At 36.1% G+C, this 14,870-nt stretch overlaps 4 protein-coding genes across 4 annotated transcripts; 2 read left to right on the plus strand and 2 right to left on the minus strand.

The window, feature by feature from the left end:
* Positions 1-432: 432 nt before the first annotated feature.
* LOC132204470 (transcription factor BTF3 homolog 4-like) lies at positions 433-2,263 on the plus strand. Its single transcript, XM_059632990.1, has 4 exons — positions 433-543; positions 601-741; positions 1,115-1,446; positions 1,679-2,263. The coding sequence occupies exons 2-4, from the start codon at positions 601-603 to the stop codon at positions 1,683-1,685; spliced, it is 480 nt and encodes a 159-aa protein (XP_059488973.1). The 5' UTR covers positions 433-543; the 3' UTR covers positions 1,686-2,263.
* Positions 2,264-2,448: 185 nt separating this feature from the next.
* On the minus strand, positions 2,449-6,773 carry LOC132204469 (uncharacterized). Its single transcript, XM_059632989.1, has 5 exons — positions 6,237-6,773; positions 5,286-5,587; positions 4,503-4,892; positions 3,165-3,252; positions 2,449-2,944 (listed from the first exon to the last, which is right to left on the minus strand). Exons 1-5 carry the CDS (start codon positions 6,726-6,728, stop codon positions 2,861-2,863), a joined length of 1,356 nt encoding a protein of 451 aa, XP_059488972.1. The 5' UTR covers positions 6,729-6,773; the 3' UTR covers positions 2,449-2,860.
* Positions 6,774-9,589: 2,816 nt separating this feature from the next.
* LOC132204318 (C-type lectin 37Da-like) lies at positions 9,590-10,783 on the plus strand. Its single transcript, XM_059632770.1, has 6 exons — positions 9,590-9,728; positions 9,796-9,821; positions 9,879-10,046; positions 10,104-10,200; positions 10,256-10,355; positions 10,413-10,783. The coding sequence occupies exons 1-6, from the start codon at positions 9,633-9,635 to the stop codon at positions 10,646-10,648; spliced, it is 723 nt and encodes a 240-aa protein (XP_059488753.1). The 5' UTR covers positions 9,590-9,632; the 3' UTR covers positions 10,649-10,783.
* A 278-nt stretch (positions 10,784-11,061) lies between these two features.
* Positions 11,062-13,770, minus strand: LOC132204317 (palmitoyl-protein thioesterase 1). The gene is made up of 7 exons (XM_059632769.1): positions 13,640-13,770; positions 13,481-13,590; positions 12,831-12,958; positions 12,416-12,574; positions 11,855-11,960; positions 11,633-11,803; positions 11,062-11,576 (listed from the first exon to the last, which is right to left on the minus strand). The coding sequence occupies exons 1-7, from the start codon at positions 13,740-13,742 to the stop codon at positions 11,445-11,447; spliced, it is 909 nt and encodes a 302-aa protein (XP_059488752.1). The 5' UTR covers positions 13,743-13,770; the 3' UTR covers positions 11,062-11,444.
* Positions 13,771-14,870: the final 1,100 nt, after the last annotated feature.

A 14,870-nucleotide genomic window follows, 5' to 3' on the forward strand; every position in this document is an offset into this window, starting at 1 on the left:
TTTAAGCTCCGGTACAAAATAAGAGAAATATAACCAGAATCTGACCATTTAATAAAAAGTTTAGAGAAGAGAAATTAGCTTTGATTTACATAATTTAACGCTTATTTTTATGGAATTCATCACGATATATGTATTAAGTGAGCAAGTTATTTAAAAACTAAAATTCGGGAGATATCTCTTGATTTCTACTGTCGTTCAGCAAAATTCTTTTGCAATTTCATATATTTTAAACAATAACTGGAGGGATTTAAAGAATTTGTAAAATTATTTTTTAAAGAAATTTATCAAATGTTTATTGCTGTTGATTTCAAAAATTATGCTTTTTGCTCGGGGCTCAGGGACGAAAATTATAATACAAAACCACTATTTTGCAATTTTCGGTTATTGTCTTTTGAAAAACCGGTTACCGGTAATCGACGTTGCCTTGAAGCGATTCTCATCTTCAGGTGAAAATTTCTGCGCCGCCGTGGATCGAGTTTCCTGTCGGTCGGTCGCCGAACGAAACTTTGGAGGCAGACACGTGCTATTTTGTAAACATTGAAGGTGAGTTGAATTAGGGCCGATCCGCCGAATTCTGACGACCTTTGTTCGCATTCGCAGATGAATGAGGAGAAGTTGAAGAAGATGCAGAATGCGGTGCGCATCGGGGGCAAGGGCACCCCCCGCCGCAAGAAGAAGGTTGTGCACGCGACCGCGGCCACGGACGACAAAAAATTGCAGAGTTCCCTCAAGAAACTGTCGGTAAGTTCGACCCGGTGTGACCTTTTGACCTGGGAAACGTACAGATCTGTGAAATATATGTTAAAATACTGAAAGAAACCGACGAAGTGAATCCAAATGTCATTTTTTCCAAACTAAATTCAGCTCGAAACAACTTTTGAATTCTGTTGCAAATTTTTATTTACATTTTTACCCCGGTTTTTAAGCCGACTTCAATAATATTAATTTATTGGTGTGTGCTAAGGCTGGGAACATTAAGGCTGGGCATGTGTAAGTGACTTAAACCAATTTTAGGTTGCTAAGATGTTCCATATACATTTTTTTTTACAATTCCAACCAAATCCTTTTTTAAAAATTATCAGTTTTAACTAATTATAACCATGATATTTTCCAGGTCAACACAATTCCTGGCATCGAAGAGGTCAACATGATCAAAGACGACGGATCCGTAATTCACTTTAACAACCCCAAGGCCCAGGCCTCGCTAGTGGCAAACACTTTCGCCATCACCGGCCACGCCGAGTACAAGAACATCTCGGACTTGCTGCCCGGAATTTTGAACCAACTCGGCCCCGACGGTCTGACGCAGCTCAAGAGGATCGCCAGCAGCGTGGCCAGCAACCCCGCGTCCAAGTCGACCGCCGACGACTCGGACGACTTCGTGCCTGAGCTCAAGGCCAACTTTGACGAGGCCAGCAAGGCCGAGGTTTCGACTGCCGATGCTGGGTAATTTGAATAATCTTATTATTATAAAAATCCACCCCGGTTTTTTAAGCCGACCCCAATGATGTAAATTCATTGGTGTGTGCTAAGACTGGGAACATTGAGGCTGGGCTGTGTAAGTGACTCGGACTCATTCCGGGTTGCTAAGATGTTCCAGATACATTTCAAATTTCAAATTGTAAATCATTTTGATATAATTGACTCTTTTAACATTTTTTTTAATTTCCATTTGCAGGAAGTAAATTTCAAAGGCGAGGTACAACATCAACAGCACTAAGAATATCTACACTCAAACACAATTTACCTAAAATGAAACTCATCATAGTCAGGAAGTTTGATTGTGTACGTACGAGGAACGAAAGCGCGCAAGAGAGAAACAAAAGGACACTCTGTACTTCTTTGTATGTATAACACTTATGTGCTGCTCATGCTTCCGAAAGGATGGGTGAATAATTAATTAGCTATTCGAAATGAAAAAAACTTTTAAAAGAATGAAAGAGATACGCGCTGCCTTTGCTTGTAGTTGAAATTTTACTCGTTGCTTTGCCCAAGGTTGAGAGTTGTTGATTGTTCAGCCAATTTCCCCATCGACCGCACTTGTAAGCATAATTTGAAAAGTCCTAACCTTAAAACTAATCCACATTTTAACGGTTTAATTGTGGATGACCTACGATTTGACTGCTTTTTTGTTCTTTGAGCGCCCGACTTAATCTGGAAACTGTTTATTTGTTGTTGTGATAAAAAGAAAGCGACGGACAGTGATCCGCTCCCTGTTGAATCAAAGTATTTTGAAAAAATGTTATGGTTCCCCATTTGTAAACCATACAGCTCTTGTAAGGAGTGAACTGTGAAAATGTTGCAAAGTTAACTGACAAAATATAACATTTTTCCGAGCAGGTTACCTCTGTGTTCCATATAATCTCTGTGTAATAATAAACAAACGAAAAAATCGTGCTTTTAGTTCACTACAAAAAAATGGTTGTTTTCAATCAATAATATTCCGTCTTTCAAGTTTTAATGTATATAAAAACAATTAAATTTATTAACAGTGCTCTCACAAAATACATTTGCTCAGGAATTGCCCCGCCAGCAGAAAACGTAACAAGAGAATTATTCGCCCGACTGTGCCGAGTTGAATAATCCAGTGTTAGATCTTCCTAATGTTATACTTTTTGCGTCCCGAACACCTCTACATTTATGACATATTTTGAACTCGATGCAAATGGAGAAATCAATTTGTGGGAATCGAACCCGGGGCAATCGATATGGACGGTTAGTAGTTAAGATTATGTGGGTCGGCTTGGCCCTTCCTCGAGGAAAGCACCCTTGACGTCAAGGATGGGGGAAGCCTGGCTCTTACTTGATTCACTCTTCTGGCTCTTGTCTCTCACAGTCGCATTGCGTCACACCCAGAGGCTTAAAGTTCCGTGTGGACATACTTTTTCAAGGTGGCCTTCTTGTCGACCACCAAGAACTCGTCGCAGCCCTCGTAGAACACGTCCTATTGAGAATAGAAATTAATCTTCATTATTTACGAAAGGAGAATTTTAATTTAATTTTTAGAAACTTTCAAATGGACTTAAAATTTTTAAAGAAAGAACGTTTTGCTTTCTAAGTTTAAACAATGGCCCTGTTTTTAAATGGCTCATTTTAAATTTTTTAAAGTTTGATCTTGGGATAGAACTAAAATTTATGTTGAATTTCAAAACTTTTATACTCACATTGCAGTCGGAACTGGCGTTTGCCGCCGCGTAAAGTTTCCAGAAAGACGTGTGCACATCGTCAGCCAGATACCAAGTGGCCACCAGACTGTGAATTTTATCGGGGAATTAGTTCAGAAATTTAATCAAATGTAGATCCGATTGTATTAAAAGCTATTCATTTGCGGTTTTGCCAAAGTAGGTATTTGTGCCGCGCACTCTCTTTTCAGTTGTTTGCGTACAACAAAGCGTTTTCACGCACCATTTCGTTTTAGCCACTTTACGCTTTTCCCATCAATTGGTGCGCAAAGTTCCATTCAACGAAATTTGTGGTGCTTGCGATGAATGAAAGTTTTGCCAAGAGGAGAAATCGCTCTTGTATAAATAATAATTTTTAGAATTAACATTATCTATCTCTCACTCGCTTGAATTTTCATGAGGAGATGAACAAAAATTTATTGCTTCACAAAGGAGGAAAATTGAAATTCCGCATCTCACGGGTGCAGAGTTATTACGGTAATTTATTTCGCATTACATGCAAATGCGAGCAAGATAAATGGATGACGTAGGGAATATGATGATCTCACCACAAATGTCATGGAATTGAAAAAAAAAACGAGTCAGAGCGAGAAATGAGAAATAATTTACGACTTCCGCGTTATTTTCAGAACCAGAAAATTAGATGATTATTGTAATTTTTATTAATAGAGAGACTTTAAGTGAGTTCAAAACATTGGTAAAATATCCCATTTTTTATTTTAAATTAAATTAAGTAAAATTTTTTTCAATAATTTAGTAGTTTTTTACCCGTATCAAGCGACTTATTCATTTGTGTCCGCATACATATTCATTTGTTATAGAATTGAGTAAAGAATTAAAATAGAAAAAATAATTTAATAAAATAAATCGCGCAATGGAATATTTTCGTCCTTAATTCAATCAAAAACACTGGTAATTTATTATTTAAATTTTTCAATTGTTGTTTGAACATGATTTTAAATTTATTATTTAATGAAGGAGTCACGTGTGAAACAAAAATTGAAAATTTCAGATAAAACGTACAGAACTTTAACTACAAAATAATCCTAAGTTTCTCCCTAAAATTATACTTAAGAAATAGCTAATTTTGTCACAATCATAAAGTTGGTATTTTCCTGCTTTAAATTGCATGTTTGTCCGTTTATTTCACAATTTTAAACGTGTAAGATGATCAAGCGGAAAATGTAATGAAAAGTTGTTAAAATTTTTATAAAAATTTATAAAAATAGTTATTAAATTATAAAAATTATTTGAAAAAAAACTTCATTCATCGAAATAAAACTTTACAAATTTGACACAAATGCTTAAAACTTGTCTCACCTGGCAACCTTTGTGACTCCGGGTTTGAGACCAACGCCAGGCATTTCCCTGGCCTCCTTGGCCGCCTGGCACAGCACATAGCGGCCGCACTTGGAGTTCTTGTGCGCGAAACGATAGGCGCGCCACACTCTTAGCACCGGCTCGATGATTTCGGCGTTCAGGGCCTCGGCCATGCGGGCCTCGATCTGTCTGGGCGGCATCTTGGCCAGGCCCAGACCTTCAGAGGTCGAACGACCCACCTGCAGCAGTTCCCACAGGTAGTCGACGCCGGGCTTGACGTACGGCGCCGTATCGGCCGTCGAACCCACGTGGCGCCGCAGCAACGCGTTCGACAAAGTGGCGATCGAGTGGCCGGGACGCGTCGGGTCGAACGGGGCCAGCCCGTGAGACCTGAATGGCAAAAGTTGAAAATGTTAAAATTTAAATCATAAATCAAATTTAAGTTAAATTAGGAAGGATAAAGTTAATAAAATTATAATTTAAAAAAAAATTACATCGGACGAGTCATGGTCTGGAAAATTCACCTCAATTATGTACAGATTGAACAATTTTTAGCATTTTTTTTAACTGCTGAATGAAAAAAAAATAATTAAATAAACTCTTCTATATCAATTTTTTTCTTTTTGAAAAATTCCTCTAATACAAGATTTGATCACAAATTTGACATTTTTTTAATCAAAATCTTAAAATTTTATCAAAGAGATGTCTGGGAAATTTAATGTTTTATCATTAATTTCTAGATTTCATCAGATTTTTGTTTTAAATTTAAATTTTTTAACTGACCTCATGGCGCCGTCGACGAGTCCTCTGCCGATGGACGCGTACCTGGCCTGCGACTTGGGGTCGGCAATGTGCGACAACCAGTCGGCCAGGAAGGCGGTCATTGTGCGGATCCAGGTGCGACGGAACTGGTGGTTGGACAGCGACTCGAACACGCGGTGCACGTCGAAGCGACCCTCGGGGTCCAAGAAGCGGGTGGTCACCTTTTCAAGGCCACTCTGGCGCCACAAACTCTGCGCCACCTCCGACTGCCGGAAGTGGCCCCACGCGGACACCACGGTTGACCAGATCTTTTCAATATTGCTCTAAAACAAAAATTGTGAAAAAAAAATGATTAAAATGAAAATTGAAAGACAAAAAATTACTCATAACTCATAATACACGGACAACTATAAAGAATATATAAAAAAAGAAATCACGTTATAAATTTATCGAACATATCTGACTATTTTCCTTAAATATTTATAGGCTGAAAATATATACGTGATTTGAAGATGAAAAAGTCATTAGGGTGGTAAAAAAATTAATATCAAAATTGTGTAAATTTTCAACCGTTTTGAAGTTTTTATTTTGTTTGTCGATTTTTTCAGAAAAGTAGAGATTTAGAGTACCTCAAATATAAATTTATGAATAAAAAATTTCTAGAAAACTTTAATAAAAAATGAATGAATTTTTTTGATGAAATATTAGAGTTTCGGTCTATTTTGAAATTAAATTTTAGCATGAAAAGAGTAAAATTGCAGATTTTAATCAATTTTGTTTAGATTTGAATCATAATTTTAGGATTCATCTTAAGAAATTTTGAAATATTTATGTCAATTGCATCTTTAAATTTTGAGAAAACGTCGATTATTCTATTTATTGAAATTAAGATGAACTGCAGTTTGAAAAAAAAATATATTGGATCTAACAATAAGAAAATATAAAAGTAAAAATCTTTCTTTGCACACGTACCTGTCCACCTTGACTGGCGCCACCGCCCATGAAGAGTGGCAGCAAGGTGAGTAACCCTTCCGCGCCCTGACTGCCACCCCCGCCCTGCTGGGCCATGAACGAGCTGGCCACGCCAATCATGTTTTCCCAGTCGAATCCACCACCCTCCTGGTCCTGCTGCTGGTGGCCGCCGGAATTGTCGGCCGCCTGCTGCGAGAACATGTCGACCACGGAGGCCAGCAGGTCGGCCTGGCCGCCGCCGGCACCGCCCTGCGTGGCGGCCAAAAGACTTCCGAGGCCGCCGAGCAAATCGGCCGCCCCCTGGCCGCCGTCCTTAGACTGTGTGAAGGCGCCGGCCAGACCCTGCAGAAGGGCCGCACCCTGGCCGCCGTCCTTGCCGGCCAGTGAACTCTCCAGCAGTTGTTTGGCCGCTTCGAATAAAGGGTTCTCGGCCTCGTGGCCGCTGGCCGCTGCGACCAGACAGGCGGCCAAGAGAACCGCGAGCAGCTTCATGTTGGCGCGAGCGATCTTCACGAAACACTGCGCTTCTCGGCATCAGGTGTCGACGACCTGAGTCGACCCTGAGCAGCGCATGCGTCTACTTAGACACCTGGGAAGGCTCGCGAGACCATCCAAGCATTGAAATCTTCAGATTTTTTAGGAAGAAGCAATAAGTTTTGCTTTAAAACAAAATAAGATTAATAAAATAATTATTAATTTTTTTCTTTATGACATATTAAATAACGAAAATATTTGGAAATTTGAACCATATTTTCTACCTGTAAATTAAAAAATAAAAAAATAGAAAATAATATGCAATCCTAGTTGATATAAAAATGAAAAAAAATTATAATTGTCGCTTTTTTCTACTGAAATTTATTTTAATTTTGTAAAATTTTACTATAAATTCCATACACGTCTGTCAATTTTGATTTAAATTCTGTATTTTTTTCAGAATCTCTTAAATTATAACAAATTTTTACTTTTAATTCCTCGATCCTAATCTTATGAGAGATTTGTTGAAATCTGAACGTGACTCTTCCTGCACAACCTTAAAGGATGAATACCTCTCTCGTGAGATGACGAAAACGGTGTTGGGGAAAATGAAATGACACAGCTAGTCATTGAAACGCAGAGGGTTGTTCATTCGTGTTAGCAAAGGATGAAGTAAGAGGGGTGGAAATTACACCACCTTTCAATCTATAAAACTTCAGAAATTGAAAATAACGTCCTGATTTTCACACGAAAGTTTTTAATTAATATTTTAGCAACATTCTTTCTATGAAGAAATATTAAAAAAAAAAAAAAAAAAAAAAGTAAATTTACCGTTTAAATTCAAATATAAGTTTACAAGTTTCAAGCATTGGTAATTCAACTTTCCATAAAAGGATATTAGAATATATTTTTGGTAATTTTGGACTATGACTTTACTGGTTTTAGCCAGAAGCGGTAATTCTCGCACATTCCTGCTGAATTTTAATGATCCTCGGGGGCCACTAGCAATTAAATTAGGGAGTTTCTCAGAGGCCAATGGGTGCATGGCGTTGCCAACTCGGCACGCAGTGCGCACGTTTATACATTATACCTGAACGGTAAGAAAAAAAAAGTGACGTCAGGTACTGCCTGTCTTCGGACCGATGGCGCGGGCAAGGTCGGGGAGGTCACTCCCGAAAAAGTGATCTTTCTCGTTACCAAGAGGCTCAAACAAAATGAAACAAATATTTGGGGGGAAAAAATTATAAAATTATTAATTTGTTATAAAATGGAACAATTTTATTTAATTTTATACTATCAATGATAATTTTTTTAAACCATCCTGTGTAGGAATTAATTGATAAATCTTCTGAGCGTATTTAAAAAAATTTACATGTTCATACAGGGATTTTATCCAACAAACAGAATATAAATCAAACAAAGAAAAATAAATTAGTTTGAATTTAAAAATTAATACAGAAGACAGTCTAAAAAGCACTAAAAAGTATTTAAATTTTCACTTTTAACAAGCCTGTGAAAAACTTAAGAAACAATGTCCTTCTCAAATTAATTCCCCTATTTTATCTTGCTAAATCTGAGCAGGTAAGAAATTTTGATATGTATTTGATCATTTTAAACTTTTAATGAATTTATCAAAGTTTTATAAAGTGATATTTTCATTAAATCATTTTCAGTTTGATATTTATTTTCGTAAATTAAATTCGTTAGCCAATGAATTAGTATTATTTCTTATATGTTTTGAAAGTTCCTGATTTTCCAGCTTATTTCTTAAGATAAATTTTAGAACATTCGAGATGTACGTTTGAGATTTTATAAAGTAACATAAATAAACACGAATCAGATTCACTTTTGCTATTAATTCGCTCTTAAGTTTTGTCGTCGACGGAAATCTCTGATTTTCCGACCCACGCCCGAGATAATTGGCCGCGAAAAGTAAAAAAAGTCGCGTAGCAATCGCAACTTCATCTCTTCTTCTGCATTTTTTGGTGAGTGAGCACACACGCGGCGCGGGGTTCGTCGACCCCGCCGCCTCTCCGCTCTCGCACCACTCGATTTTGAGCAATAATAATCCGACGCACGCTCTCTTGGCCACGTCGTCGCTCTTCCTTCGGCCGCTAATAGACTAGGCAAAGAGCGAAAAGGCAAAGAGCATTGACAGCGTAACTGGACTAACAAACTCGCACAATCGCCGCGAGTCCGCTCACTTGCAAAACGACCTTGCCATTTATTTTTAAGAGAGTCGTTCGCACACCATCACAGTTAGATTGTTTTCCTATCTCTTTTTGAACCGTTTTCATCTCTTGTTATTCATTGCACACTTCTAAAAAAAATACATTGTTGGTAGCAAAGCACGACAGAAAGGAATCGAGAAAGTTCTTTGTATTTTATTTCTAATTGTAAGATCTTGAAGGAGGATAAATGAAAAGGGTTTAAAAAAAATGATGTCAAATTGTGGAAAACAAACTTATTAAATTTAACTTGTAGTCCCTGGATTTTATAAAAATTTAAAAAGAAATGCTCTTATCATTTAAGATTTATGTGCTCTTAATTACTCAAAAGTCATGATTACTTCTTAAAAATTATGAGCACTTTTGTTAATTTAAGAAATTCAATTTGGCCTATGTATAAAATTAATTTTTTTAAATTTTTATTTTCAAAATTATTTCTTACGGTAATCAATAAACGTTGAGTTAATAATAAATAAAAATATTAAGCAATGTTATCAAAATCACGATCCGAAAATCTTGTTTGTTGATAACTGAGAGGATGAGAGTTAAAATATTCATGCTTATTGCATCACTCGCGGGGTTATCACAAATTTTTTTCTTTGCTTTATTTTATTGGTTAAAATTTGTATAAAACAATCCTTGTTAGCTTCACTTTTATTGAGATTAATTTAAAATCAGTGCTAGTGCTGCAGCCATGAAAGAACAATCGCGCAGGGTTTTCTTAGCGATCCTGGCGCTCTGCAAAATTTTAGGCTTTGTCGATTGCCAAACAGCAGAAAACAATTGTGAGGTATTATAATCTCATATTGAGAAAAGCTTTTAATCCCTAAAACAAATCCATCACATTATAATTTCAGGATTATTCGCCACCGTTGTTGGAAGAGTGAAATAATTTGTTACAATATTAATGAGAATAAAAAACAAAATATTAATTTTATAGACACGTCGACGTGCTGAGCGAACTGTGCAAAATGTGCAGCTGCAAAGTGGAGGTGGAGAAACTGGCCTCGCAAAAGAGGGAGTGCGATCTGAACATTACGCATTTGATGGAATTAAATGAAAATGCCAAGAAGGAACTGAATTTGCAAAAAGAGATTTGCGACTTTAAGTAAAACGCGTAAATCAAAGGCGATTAAATTTTTAAACGTGGTTTTTTTCTTTTCAGAATCAAATCTGGTCTAAAAAGAAAATTGCAAATGGATGAAAAAAATTTATTGACACTCAGCACTGGTCGCTACTTTGTTAGCCCGCCAAGTCAATCAGTTTAAATAATTTTTCTATAGCACTTAAAAAAAATCTAGATTGTTCCGTGCACAGGTAAACTGGTTCGAGGCCGCGAGGATCTGCAAAACGTATGGCATGGAGCTCGTCAGTATTGAGACGAAAGAGGAAAATGATGAAATTAGGAAAATGATAGGTTTAATTTAACCTTGCGAAAAAGATGAATTGCAAATAAAATTTTATTGTACGGCAGACTCGCAATTATATTGGATTTCTGGATCCGACATGGGCTCTGAAGGTGAATTTTACTGGACAGGCACTGGAAGAAAAATCGAAACTTTCACAAATTATCGGGAGGGCCAACCAGACAATTATATGGGCAAGGAACACTGTTTGTATCTCAAGATGAGAAACTTTAACATGATGTGGAATGATTCAGATTGTGAAGGGGCGAAAATGAGATTTATTTGTGAGATGCAGATGGAGTAGTTATGTGGAATTTTATTAAGTAAACCTTGTGGTACTTTCTTTAAGCTTAAGAACAATAAAAATTTTTTATATATCTCTGATTTTGTATCCGTCACTTAACCAATATTAAACACAACACTTGACACAGAGATCCGGCCCGTGGAGGGACAATTTTAGAATTATTTACTTTTCTATGAATTATATCACCAGAATAAATTATTTTGATTTATAGTTTCGCCGGTAAGTTTTATGAATAAAACCGAAGTCTTTTAAAAAGAAGATTAAGTAATATTTCATTACTTTAAAGTGACCACAATTTTAAAACAATGTAACGACAGAGAGGAAAACAAAATGATTTAATTCTATAAAAATTCCACCCCAATATATGTAAAATTGGATGAAAAACTATTAGTGAGCGAATTTGTGGAATTTTATTTAAAAAAAATGTTTATAATTTGCCCTGCATTCTGCTTTCAATTCAAAAGCTTCGTATTTATTTCAAACAAACCTTTATATCAGTAATAACCATCACAACTATTCCAATAATATTGTTGTAAAAAGGGATTTTTTTATATTTAATTGAAATATTTGTCAATTTTTTTTTTCTTAAAAGATCCTCCGCGCACCAAGAGAGAAGGAGCAACACTTGACAAAATCAAATGATCAAGCAGAAATTAATTGTAATTCAGTGGCATTGAATATTATTTCAATAAATTAATTTTAATTTGATTTTTTTTTTCATGCTTTACAGAATTCGACTTTCACTAAAGAAAATTTGACAGGGGCTATTTTTCTCCCAGGGTTTGTCTCGATATAATTAAACGCTCTTTAGGTACTTGTCGGCAATATTCTCATTGAACCACTCTCTTGTGAATTCCAAATGGTCCCCGTCAAGGTCCAAAAAGTGCAATCGTCCAGAGTCATTCAAAACTTTTAATCCGAGTCGATCCTAAACATGTTTTAAGCAATTTTAAATGAATCAATTTTGTTCTAATTTTTTCTGACCTCCTTATAAAGATCGGTGTCCTCGAGGGCCAATTCTTCAACCGCTTGCCCAGGCGCGTAAAATCCAAACCACTCGGACGACCGCGGCTCCACCATGGAATCATTGTTGAATTTGACCAACACTAAGTTTTGTAATTTTAATAGGTTCGTCCTGTATTCCTGGTTAAAAACCTAGAAAAATAATGAAATTAAAAAAAAAATTCCTAGAATATTCCGTATTACTTGTTCATTGTTAACATCTGCCAGGAACATGCTTCCATTTCGGTACAAATCTTCATTCAATGGGTCGTGCCAGTATTGGGCCTGCACTAAAGTCTTCTGCACGTAGCTGAAAGTTTTATATCATTTCTAAATTAATATTTTGTTAAATAATTTAAATGTTATTTAATCACAATTTGTTGTCGATCATGGAATTTCACCAACGCGTAGAGCTTCGGAATCAATAATTAATCAAATTTTTGGTACGGTCTTTTTAAATTAAATTTTTTTTCAACGTGAGAATTGAAATTAAATACTCATTTCATCAACAGTTAGAATTTTTTAAAAGGTTGTAAATGAGAAAATATTTTAATGATTTTTTTTAAACGAAATTGTTTAAGGAAAAATATCATGATTCATTCCGTGGTCTATTTCTTTTTCAATAACAAACGAGTGTTTTTAAAACGGGGGTTGGTTAGCATTCGTTGATGTATATTTCCTTAAGTATGACTGCGTGCATAATTGCAGCTCGTAAATATAGGCCACGTTTGTTTACTCTCAGTGTCCAGTCTATATTTTACATACCTCTCATATGCGGCGTGGTTGAGCGCTTTTCTGACGTAGTCGCACCACTTGTGGCCGGGGTAAAAGCAGTGCGGAAGGCCGTACACGCCTTGGTGTTGTCCGCCTAACGAGATCAGATTCAGCATCGGCGGATCGGGACATCGCTGGGCCAAAGCTCGACTTTGAAAAAAAAAAGTTAAAAATGTTTCCCACACATATGAATTTTCTAAATTTTTTAATCAGAACTTTTCCTTATTATAAAAACTGAGAAAAAATGAAATTCTGAGCTTAAATAAAAGGCAAATTAAGATCAACCCACAAATAATCCTTAAATAAAATGAAGATTTTATTTGAAATCTTTCAAATCTATATCTCATGCATGTGGTAAATGAATTTGTAAAATGAGTCGATAAATTTATAAAAAAGAAAATCTCACAGAAATTGAGCCCCTTGCGAAAATCCGATGGCGTTGAAGCCGTCTTTCAAGTTTGGGTCGCTCTTGATCTGCAAACAGGCTTTTTGCACTTGCTTGTTCACCTGCATGAAGAATCCGTTCTCTGTGTCCTGATGGAGAAGAAAAAATAATAATGTCGGTTTAATGCAAATCCCGCTTATATTAGTCGTTTGTAGAATAAAACAATTTTCAGAATATATGTTAAAAAACCATTGATGGTGACATTCTTTAAAAAAAGCTTATCAGAAAATCACGATATAATAATATGATATTTCTTAAATCTGATTAAATTGTATAAGAATTAATAATAAGGAAAATTTCAACGCAGTTTACTTAGAAAATGTACCTTTTGAATGTGTAATTTAAGTATAAGTCAAAAATAAATATTTTTCAGCTTTAATTTTATTCCATACAAAAGAAATTAAATTTCTTGACCATTAATTTGAATTTATTAATTCTTTGGAATAAAAACAGATGAGTTTTGTTATATTAAAAAATTAAAATTTTGCAGCCCAAATTCAAAGTTGCACAAGAATCAAACTTATTGAAATGCGGGTTCTAGAAATTTGTTTCGTTTCTTGATAATTAGAGCTTAATTAATATCTTAAAATTAATTACAAAATAAAAAATACTTCAATAATATTGTTTCCAATTCGAAGCGAGTGAACGTAAACGCCCGGCAAATATTCCTCCAGGTGTTTTGAAAATCCACCCAGGCTGATCGGGTTGCAACAACTGTCGCCTGAAATTGTGTGTGGTTAAAACTTTCCCAGCGAACTTTGGCCAATTACCCATTCCGTGCCATATGACAATCGGCGTTTGCTGCTGCTGGGCCCAAGTCGGACCGGCCGAACAAAATAATAACACCGCTAACAAGAAAAAGAAGGAGAGCATTTTGAGCGGCGGACAGATATGAACTGGCGAGTTTCTTTGAAAGCAGCAGCGGCTCATTGTGATTAAAATTGCTCTCTGAACGGTCAGAGGTGGCGCGTTAGGACAGACACTATGTCAATAATACGTCACATTTGCTGTTATATAAAAACTTTGTTCATTTTTTTTTTAGCAATAAAATAATCATTAATATAACATAATAAAATGGCATAAATCTTATAACTTGCCAAAATAGAATCAATTTTAAAATTTTTGCTCTTCGTCAACAACTGCAGAAATTTTTAATTTAAAATATCTTGTTTTTTACAAAATGGTTTGTTGTAACGTTTTGCATCAAATATTTAAAATCCTGACACATTTCGCAAGAAGTGCTGATAAAAAATTCCAAGTGCGTTCATGAAATTGATGTCAGAGAGTAAACTTGATCGTAAAAGCAGAGCCCGTCATAATAATTGCATAAACCCACAGAAAAAATAGTGACGTCACGTGCTTTTTGCTGGAAGTATGCAACCCGCACGTGCCGCCCGTCGCGCGAAATGCCTACTCGAAGGAAGTGCAGGCGCGCGGCCATAAAAAGTGTGCGAAAAGCAGCGCGCGTTTTACGATCGCTTTCGGCAACAAGCCCGCTTCGTCGTAAACTTTAAGAAACTCGCTTTTATATTTTTCTCGGCGCTTTGATCGCCAAGTCTGGACCGAAGCGAAAAAACTAAAAAAAAAGAGGAGAAAAAAGGCTCCGAGAGTGGGGCGGGTCAAAGAGATTGGAGCAACAGAGTGGAAAATGGGGCAGTTGGCTTAAAAGTTACAATCTCATCCGTACAAAATCCCACTTGTTTCGTTGGGGAGTTGGTCTCTCAATAACTCCATATTTGATTAAATTTGTGCTAGTAAAAAAATCCAGCAGTAATTATTTTTTTTTTTCACAAACGTTTTGCATTCGCTTCAAAGTGAGCCCTCTAGATATTCCACAAAAAAATTAATTATCCTAATTGGATGCAATCAATGAAAAATATTAATTGAAAAACGGCAGTTCCTCGTTGGGTTTTGTGAGTCATTATGTAAACGTTGTGTTGGGACTCGCAAAACCCGTTGGAAAAATGCCGTTTTTCAATTTGAACAACGTGAAAGAACCCT

Source organism: Neocloeon triangulifer, unplaced genomic scaffold, assembly GCF_031216515.1.
Source record: "Neocloeon triangulifer isolate White Clay Creek 2 clone unplaced genomic scaffold, ASM3121651v1 ptg000022l, whole genome shotgun sequence".
Taxonomy (NCBI): Eukaryota; Metazoa; Arthropoda; class Insecta; order Ephemeroptera; family Baetidae; genus Neocloeon; species Neocloeon triangulifer.